Source organism: Tachypleus tridentatus, chromosome 12 (genome assembly GCF_004210375.1).
Source record: "Tachypleus tridentatus isolate NWPU-2018 chromosome 12, ASM421037v1, whole genome shotgun sequence".
NCBI lineage: Eukaryota > Metazoa > Arthropoda > Merostomata > Xiphosura > Limulidae > Tachypleus > Tachypleus tridentatus.
Window position 1 is genome coordinate 23,955,483 of NC_134836.1, and position 10,188 is coordinate 23,965,670.

The 10,188-nt window shown below is 33.1% G+C and overlaps 1 protein-coding gene across 1 annotated transcript; it reads right to left on the reverse strand.

Moving 5' to 3' along the window:
* Positions 1–2,267: 2,267 nt before the first annotated feature.
* Positions 2,268–8,807, reverse strand: LOC143234159 (diuretic hormone class 2-like). The gene is made up of 4 exons (XM_076471284.1): positions 8,661–8,807; positions 5,037–5,130; positions 2,865–2,963; positions 2,268–2,541 (listed from the first exon to the last, which is right to left on the reverse strand). The coding sequence occupies exons 2-4, from the start codon at positions 5,123–5,125 to the stop codon at positions 2,403–2,405; spliced, it is 327 nt and encodes a 108-aa protein (XP_076327399.1). The 5' UTR covers positions 5,126–5,130; positions 8,661–8,807; the 3' UTR covers positions 2,268–2,402.
* Between the last annotated feature and the right edge of the window lie 1,381 nt (positions 8,808–10,188).

A 10,188-nucleotide genomic window follows, 5' to 3' on the forward strand; every position in this document is an offset into this window, starting at 1 on the left:
ATCACTAAGCTATTTGCATTTTTAATATTTTAATGTTAGATCTGAGGTATTGTTAGATACATTGGTTTACCTTTCACCTGTATTCCACGAATAACTAAAGGTTCAGTGAGAAAATCAGAAGTAAATATGAATTTTTAACTCGTGTAATTTTGGAGTATGATATAGATAAATTTGACATAATGCAACAATTTTTCATAAAACAAATGTAAGTAACGAGTGCACTGGAAAAACAAAAAGGCGAGCACTGTTAATGGAATTGTGAAGACAGGTATCCACATATATGTTCCAGACTAATAGAGCTTTGCATTATATACGAGATTCTATAGTTCTCAGTGTGTGTGATCTAACCACGCCACTTATGGTCATTCCAGTAAAAAAAATAAGGACTGTATCCTTCAGGTAACACCTGACTTGCCTGTTGTAAGAATCAGTGTTTGCCTTTATATAATGAATTCAGCTTTATAACAATCGTTTTGACATAAATTCACTCAAGCCGCCTTCAGGAATTACCAACAACAATAGGTAACAGGAGCGAAAGGATCTTAGCCACATTCCTTTATTAAGTTATATTGTTGAAATTAACGCACAACTATAAAATCAAAGTTTTCATTTTATCAAATAAATAACAGAAAAAATGCCAGGTATGTATTTGTATAGATCGAACATAAATCATCGCACTGAACACCGAAACAATCAATGTTAATCTCTCCTACCAGTTGATGTGGCACCATCAAATTGATCAGCTAACTTTACGAGTATTTCTTCCCTGTTACAATGTTAATCTTTAAGACAATTTTGAGTCATAAGTAAAATAAACAGTTAAAAAGCAATTGTAAATTGAAATATATTAGCTTTAAAACAGCAGCAACAACAACAACATTTTAGTAGAGTAAAGCCAACATTTTTTTATGTTTTCATTGTGTTGTACCTAATTAAGTTGAGATGGATTTAATAAAGTTGTTTCATACATAGAAATGAAAAGTGTTAATAAGCTACTTCCATAGGATGATGTTAAACATTTAAAATGGTAATGTGGTAAATTATGAGGATATAAAATATAATGAGTAATTTTACTGCTTTTTTATCTCTTACTGTCAGGAAACGCAAGAATATTTTATATGAGTCAGGAATAATACCTGACTTAATAATAATACCTAATCATAATACCTTTAACAAGTCAATATAAATATTAGAAAATATTCAGTAAGTCAGGACACATTAGAATATCTTTAACAAGTCGGTATACACTAGAATATCTTTAATAAGTCAGAAAACATTAGAATATCATAAATTCTGTGGAATATATAGAACAAAATTAAGATTTCGAATACAATTTGGATTAAATTCTCTGTAATTAGAGCTGCCACAAAATTCTATTTATGATGTGGTATTTAACTGGTATCTTGTATTGCAAAGATAGCTGGTATGTGATTTAAATTATAATTAAGATAATGTACAAGAAGAATGTTTTGATCTTCAGGTTAACAAAACAAAAATACATTTTTCCTTCGTTTTTTTTTTGTGAATTTTGCGCAAAACTACTTGAGGGCTATCCGCGCTAGCTGTCCCTAATTTACCAGTGTAAGACTAGAGGGAAGGCAGCTAGTCATCACCAACCACCGTCAACTCTTGGGCTACTCTTTTACTAACAAATAGTGGGATTGTTCGTCACTTTATAACGTCTCCACGGCTAAAAGGGCGAGCATATTTGGTGCGACGGGGATGCGAAGCCGCGACCCTCAGATTACGAGTCGCACGCCTTAACCCACCTGGCTATGCCGGGCCTCATTTTTATTTCAAATGAGTTGCTCGTCATCATGAATAATTGGTGTTATTTGTCTGATATGAAATGTTGTAATTGGTAACCTATGTTTTATATAGTATGTTTCATGTTTTATCTGGTATCTTATGCTTCATATAATATATTTCATGTTTTAATTAGGATCATAAGTTTGAAATAATATGTTTCATGTTTTAATTGGTATCCTATGCTTGATATAATACGTTTCATGTTTTAACTGGGATCATTAGTTTGATATAGTATGTTTCATGTTTTACTTGGTATCCTATGCTTGATATAATACGTTTCATGTTTTAACTGGGATCATTAGTTTGATATAGTATGTTTCATGTTTTAATTGGGATCATAGGTTTGATATAATATGTTTCATGTTTTAAGTGGTAATCTATGTTTGAATTAAGTTTTGTTTTACTATATGCACATTTATTATTTTTTTTAAAAGTTTTGATAAAATCAGTCCTGAACTCTTGCAGAAAGTTATTTATTTATACATTAACAATACATTAAACTGTTTCTCGAGGTGAACATTTCATTTAAAGTGCAACTAATAGTTAAGATTCATAACTGGTACTACAGATTATGTGGTTCCCAGATGTTCCCTTCATTCTTCGTTACTGACATCACGACGCCGCCTACCTGGTCCACCAGCAAAATTAGCAGCTGCTAAGCCCATCAGATGCTTCGCAGCCTGGCTACCGGAAAAGCCTCGAGATAAGCCTAAGTCCAGACCTCGTTTCTCACTAGAATATATAATAAACTGTGAATTATCAAGTTATAATAAAATCAATTATTTCATGAATTAGCCACAAGTTTTTTTGTAAGAAATTTTCAACAACCAAGAAGCTCAGTTTATTTGAATACCTTACGTTAACACAACTATAGCGAAACATTTGTTCATCTTAAAATTTTCCACCTTTATCAGACAATAAGTTGTCTAATAAATATTAACCAGCTTTATTTCCAGACATACTCAAGTTTTAGAACTTTTATTATTAGAGATGCCATCACGTGAAACATTCTGTTACCAACTTCTTAGTCAATTTACCAGATTATTTTTACATACGTTTTGCCACTTTCGGCAACAATCAGGTTGTCCATTAGTCCTGCCAGGACTCTCATGACGTCATCAGGATCATTAATTTCCACTAAGGAACGTCGGTACCTGAAAATTAGGAAAAGTAACCCTTTATTTTAATTCGACACAATGCGTGATATAATCAGTGTAGTTACCTGAAATGTAAAAACAAAACGTGTGGTTCCAGTTAAGATGTGATAAATAAATAAATTATACGCGGGGATCGTGGGGAAGGTGGCGCCAGTTATGTAATGACGAAAAGCATTACCGAAACAACTAAAGTTCTTTCGAACAAATAAAAGAAAAGTGACTAATGAAAAACAACTACAACTAAACTGCGAACATGAAGTGTTTCATGCAATTCTAAAGAGTCTTGTTTGGGAGAGTACTGAAGATGCTATTGGAACACAGAGTAAACAAACAGCATTATTAGTATCAAAATATATATCACTGAGTTAAGAACATCTAAACAAGCCTCACAAACAAACACAAGATCGCGAGAACTTAAGGAAGTCGTCTTCTTGGTGAAATCAGGACCTTATCGTAGAACTCTAATAAGGTTCTTTAAATCAAAGCTAAGGCTATCTTATGATCAGTGTACAGTTTCAGGCTATGTATTAAGATTATTCGGTTAGTTACCAAACTAATACCTATATAACTCTAGGGTCTTGGTAAAGTGAACAAAAACCACTAGATCAATTCCCATCGGATAATAAATCATTTTATTGATTAAATGAAAAGTCAGCGTTTACCAAGAGATGCTTCAGTGAGGCTTACAAGCCGTTCAAAATCTTCGTTTATTATTTCGTTACTTTGAACTTATTTGACCTTGCTTACATTTTAAACGTGAAATAACTATCCTCGAAAGTTTTTAAAAAAGTACTTACTAGACCATATCGATTTTCTTTTAAGAACAGAACAATGTTTATAATTAAATACAATGGAAAATATATCTGCCGATTATATTAATGAGTGAATGCAGTCCCACTGTTGTAACTTTTTGTTTTATGACATTGAATAATCCGAGTGAGATTGGAGGGTTAGTATATACTTTTGTTCTTAGATACTGGTATATGAAATAAGGGTTAATATTTAATTTTGTTCTATGCAATTGTGTGCTTTGTTATGAAATGTTTTGTTTTGTTCGTTTTGAATTTCGCGCAAAGCTACATGAGGGCTATTTGCGCTAGCCGTCCCTAATTTAGCAGTGTCAGACTAGAGGGAAGGCATCTAGTCATCACCACCCACCTCCAACTCTTAGGCTAACATTTTACCAACGAATAGTGGGATTGACCGTTACATTATAACGCCCCACGGTTTTAAAGGCGAGCATGTTTGGTAAGACGGCGATCCGAATCTGCGACCCTCAGATTACGAGTCGACTGCCTTAATCACTTGGCTATGCCAAGCCTATTCATTTTAGAACGCCCTGCATGATCAGGTTGTTAAGGCGCTCGACTCGTAATCTGAGGGTCGCGGGTTCAAATTCCGTCACACCAAACATGCTTACCCTTTCAGCCGTGGGGGCGTTATAATGTTACGGTGAATCCAACTATTCGTTGATAAAAGAGAAGCCCAAAAATTAGCGGTGGGTGGTGATGACTAGTTGCTTTCCCTCTAGTCTTGCACTGCTAAATTAGAGACGGCTAGCGCAGTAGCCCTCGTGTAGCCTTGCGCGAAATTAAAAACAAACCAAACCAAAATTAATGATAATTAAACAAATTAATTTTGAAACTCAATAATTTCGGAAACCAAACTTCACGCACAAAATAAAAATATACATTCCTGATATACCTCAATATAAGGTATTTGTAAAGCTCTTGTAAGACCGGTATCGGGAGACAAAATTTTTATTCCTCGATATCTCACAGGGCACAAAACTTTTCGATTTAAAACAAGAATAACAATTCTTCGGAAGGAAGTTCACGAGAAACTGGATCTTATGCTCGTTGTAGAGTCTCATTTTAGCTTTTATCTCTTATTCATATGTTTTATACTGTAAAAATAAATTAGTTTTAAAAAGTCATCTCTCGAGTATTGTCTCTTAAAGTGAATCGTGACTTGTTAAGACAGTCAAAACTGAAGTCATGCAAATGTTTTTAGACAACTACAACTATTAGCAAGAGTAAACTCAAACTGAGTGAGAAACACCCAACTCACCGTGTTTGGGGGAATGATAAGGATATTGGTAATACTGCTACAAACAAGAAGGCAGTGATGAAACCAACGTTCATAGGACGCTTAGTCATGATTACTGGAATACAAGATGGCAAAGTCTTAATAAAATTGCAATATGAAAAGGATTTATCAAGAAAAACAAATTATTAAACTAAATACAACATTATATACACTAATAATTTTGATATTAGGTGTAAGCACTTTTGCTGTATGTAGCACTCCATTGGCACAGCGGTACGTCTGCGGACTTACAATACTGGAAACCGTGTTTCGATACCCGTGGTGCTTAATTACAAACACACTCTTGTATATATTCTCCATTGTTTCAGCAGTGGAGCCGAAAATTCGTGAAAAAATAAAGAAAATAATCGTCACCCTTATTAAAACTATTGTGAAGTCTCACAGCGTCGTTAAAGTCTGAACTGTCACATCCGATTGGGCCCGGCATGGCCAAGCGTGTTAAGGCGTGCGACTCGTAATCTGAGGGTCGCGGGTTCGCATTCCCGTCGCGCCAAACCATACTCGCTCTTTCAGCCGTGGGATCGCTATAATGTGACGGTCAATCCCACTATTCGTTGGTAAAAGAGTAGCCCAAGAGTTGACGGTGGGTGGTGATGACTAGCTGCCTTCCCTCTAGTCTTACACTGCTAAATTAGGGACGGTTGGCACAGATAGCCCTCAAGTGGCTTTGTGCGATAATAGGTGATGGAGATATAATAACAAGAAATACAAAACAGTATATATATAAAAGAACTATTTATTTATTTTACACATCCTTCACATATTACTGACATCGTATTGGGCATCTCATATGATTTACGTGATGGTAAAATGCATCAAATATCCACGTGAGAATTGGGTGTTATGACGTCATTGATAAAGGATTGGATCGAAGGTAAGAGTTTTCATTGGATCCGTAACAGCTTCTTATTATATACAAAATTTATGTGTTGTGCTATAAAATATGTGTGGTAGTAATACACCTATCTTCTAGAAATACACGACATTCAGGCTGCACGTGTAATCCTGTAATAACACTTAACGAAGCCGAACACTTAACTTTAATGCCCAGTGCCTTGTTTGTTCACGAACGACAACATAACAGTTTCCACTGGCTTCATTCTCTACAAACGAATTACGTGTAGTCCAATTTTACTCTCATGAAATGCTACGATGATCGATTTATCAACCAATAACAACTGATCTTATTAACTTTGACCACTTTATTAGAGATTGAACTACCACCTAGGCCCAGCTTGGCCAGGTGGCTAGGGTGCTCGACTCGTAATCTGAGGGTCGCGGGTTCAAATCCCCGTCACACCAAACATGCTCGCCCTTTCAGCCGTGTGGGCTTTATAATGTGACGGTCAATCCCACTATTTGTTGGGTAAAAGAGTAGCTCAACAGTTGGCGGTGGGTGGTGATGACTAGCTGTCTTTCATGTAATCTTACACTGCTAAATTAAAGACGGCTAGCGTAGATAGCCCTAATGTAGCTTTGCGCGAAATAAAAAACAAACAAACTAACTCCTATCCTGTTAAATTATTTTAATTATTATTTAAATTTAACTGATCTGTTAGACATTGAACTAACTCCTATCCTGTTAAATTCTGTGTTGTTGTATCTTTCAACTAATAAACATTTAATACTTGGCAGATATTTTTCAGTTTTAACTTTAGTCAGAAAAAAGTAGCTAAAGAACCGTATCTGTTGGAGACTGTGGATTGTTTTAATACAAGTTTCCCCCCTGAAGAAAAATTATATTTTTATACACGTGGTACTATAGAAACATTAATCTCAGAAGAAAATATAAAAAAGTACGTCAGCTTGTATAAGTTTCCTTTACTGAACAAAATCTTCTAATAAAATGTTTGGAAGTAGATGTTGTAAAGAAGTTATTCAATCAGGTAAGAGTCCATTTATGTTTGTAACATAAAGCCATATATCTAACATAGAAACTACAATATACACATTACCAAGTATGGATGTAAGTTTTATTTATATGTATGGATGTAACTACTATCCAAGTATGGATGTAAGTTTTAATTATATGTATGGATGTAACTACTATCTACAAGTATGGATGTAAGTTTTATTTATATGTATGGATGTAACTACTATCTACAAGTATGGATGTAAGTTTTATTTATATGTATGGATGTAACCACTATCTACAAGTATGGATGTAAGTGGATGTTATATCTTATGGATGTAAGTTTTATTTATGTATGGATGTGACTACTATCTACAAGTATGGATGTAAGTTTTATTTATATGTATGGATGTAACTACTATCTACAAGTATGGATGTAAGTATGGATTTTATTATGGATGTAAGTTTTATTTATATGTATGGATGTAACTACTATCTACAAGTATGGATGTAAGTTTTATTTATATGTATGGATGTAACTACTATCTACAAGTATGGATGTAAGTTTTATTTATATGTATGGATGTAACTACTATCTACAAGTATGGATGTAAGTTTTATTTATATGTATGGATGTAACCACTATCTACAAGTATGGATGTAAGTTTTATTTATAAGTATGGATGTAACTACTATCTAGAAGTATGGATGTAAGTTTTATTTATAAGTATGGATGTAAGTTTTATTTATACGTATGGATGTAAGTTTTATTTATACGTATGGATGTAACTACTATCTAGAAGTATGGATGTAACTACTATCTACAAGTATGGATGTAAGTTTTATTTATAAGTATGGATGTAACTACTATGTAACTCATGACAGCACAGCTCATGCTCAAAATGGAAGCCAGGTTTGCATAATGATTTAGCTAAAGGATTAAGTTTCACTCACACTTACTAAAAGTGATGCAAACATTTAATGTCGTTAATGTCTTACTAAAAGTAACATAAACCATTAACGTACCTAATGTCTTACTAAAATTAGCATAGGCATTTAACGAAGCTAATGTCTTACTAAACGTGATAATGACATATATTGTTGTTAATAACTTACAAAACATGGCAGTTAAATATTGATCAAATAATGATTTATTTCTTTGTACGGACTCGTTGGTAATGGTGGAAAGACAGTTTTACAGCGTTATTTTCTTTAAGGCTTAAAATTTTGTGAAATAAGATAAATTAATTAATGTGCTTCTAACGGTCTAGAAACAAAAAATTATAAACATCTTATTCCTGAAATTAGTGGACGTGGATACAATAAGGAGTTTTATATGCATAGACACATATAATAAACTGTTTTATGTATGTATGAGGCTAGACATTTTGTATTTTAACAGGACGGCGGTAGACGGGTTAAGAATTGCATCCAGTATGGGATATTTTTATTACTATAAAGTAAAACTAGCCACTTAGATATCTAAACGTTGTTAAGAAACAGATTATAATTAAATAAGCACCTGTTTCGGCTGTCGCATCTTTCAAATGTCATTGGTTTAACAAAATGTACTCTTCTTTAATTCGAATGAGATATTTTAATGAAATTAAGTATAACTGTGGTAGCGTGAATAAAACTAAGCATTCTAATGGCACGTTGATTTTAGCTATGTTTAACGTTATCCTTTAGGTTTGAATGAAACTAGGTATAATTGTCTTAAGATGCAAACCTACCTTGTCACTTGTGAAAGGACTGTATGATTCAGTAGACTCTTGTTTCTGATCGTCAGGATGTTTGTCTGCGGATTCTGATAGGCTAAGAGCTTTTATACACAGGCTGGTTGGCGTAGCGCTACTCTGATGTCATTTCTGACGTCTTTGCTGATACTTTTCTTATTGGTTAACGAGAGCATGCAATTTTCAAGATCTAACAGGGTGGGGTTCTTTTAGCATCGCTTGAACATTCTGTGTAAGAGAGTACAATGTAAAGAGGTAAAATATTTTTGTTTTGTTAAAAATAACTTGAGAGGAAGTTAGTGTTTAATCTGATGAAATGGATCCTGGTTGGTCAATTTTGATGTTTATAGTATTGTTTTAAAATTCCATTAAAGAGTTTCACGTCAATTTTTTTAAGTGAAGGATCTTAAGATAATAATCTTTTATATGTTTAAGACTCAATTTTATAATATTATGTAAATTGTTTTGTTTGTAAGGCCTAACAAAGTTTTTGTTTACAAAGCTCACAACTTTAATTGTTTATGAAAGTAATATCTTTAGTTCTAACTATTTTTGAAGGTTATATTACAGTATTAGAAACTAGTAATAAATGCTTTATAAATCTTATTTAATTTCACTAGCATTATAATGTAAGAGTTACAAATATGGCTGAACATTAAGATCTGTGCTAATAATGTAGTGAAACTTGCTTCACACGGACTTGTAATCCGTATGCTTATTATTTCGTTATCAGTTAGCCACCTATTTTCCATTTTACTTTTATCTGCCATGCCAAACCGTGAAAATCGTGCTCCGCAACTTTGGGGTTGTAACATATTAAAAAAACAAATAGTCAAATCCTCAAATTCGGTCGGATAAAGTAGCAAAAGATTTGAAGGTGGGCGTTGTTTGTTAACTGTCCCCCCCTAGTTTATCAGCTCAAAATTAGGGACAGCTAACAAAAGATAATCTTTTGTGTGAATATAGGAAACGAACTACACACATATACATTGTTAACTGTTTTTAACGCACTATCCAGTTCATTACAACACATCTCTATTACCTCTATAAAATGATGATATAAACCTACATAATGTATGATGGAAGGAGCTATAATCATTGACAAAATGAAGATATATGTTTAAAAGTAAAGATAGATTTCATAGAACTAAACACACATCCTACTAAAACAAAACTTAGATCCTATTAAGGCTAAACGTAGATCCTACTAAAATTAAACACGGATGCTAATAAAATAAACATAGATCCTACAAAAACTAAACATAGCTCATATTAAAACTAAACACAAATCAAACTAAAACTAAGCACAGATCCTATAATACTAAACATAGATCCTACTAAAATTAAAATAAATCTTACTAAAATTACACACAAAACAAAGTAAAACTAAACATAAATCCTACTAAAACTAAACACAGATCCTATAAAACTAAACATAGATCTTACTAAAACTAAACACAGATCCTATAAAAATTAAACAGAGATTCTATAAAAATAAACATAGTTCGTATTAAAACTAAACACA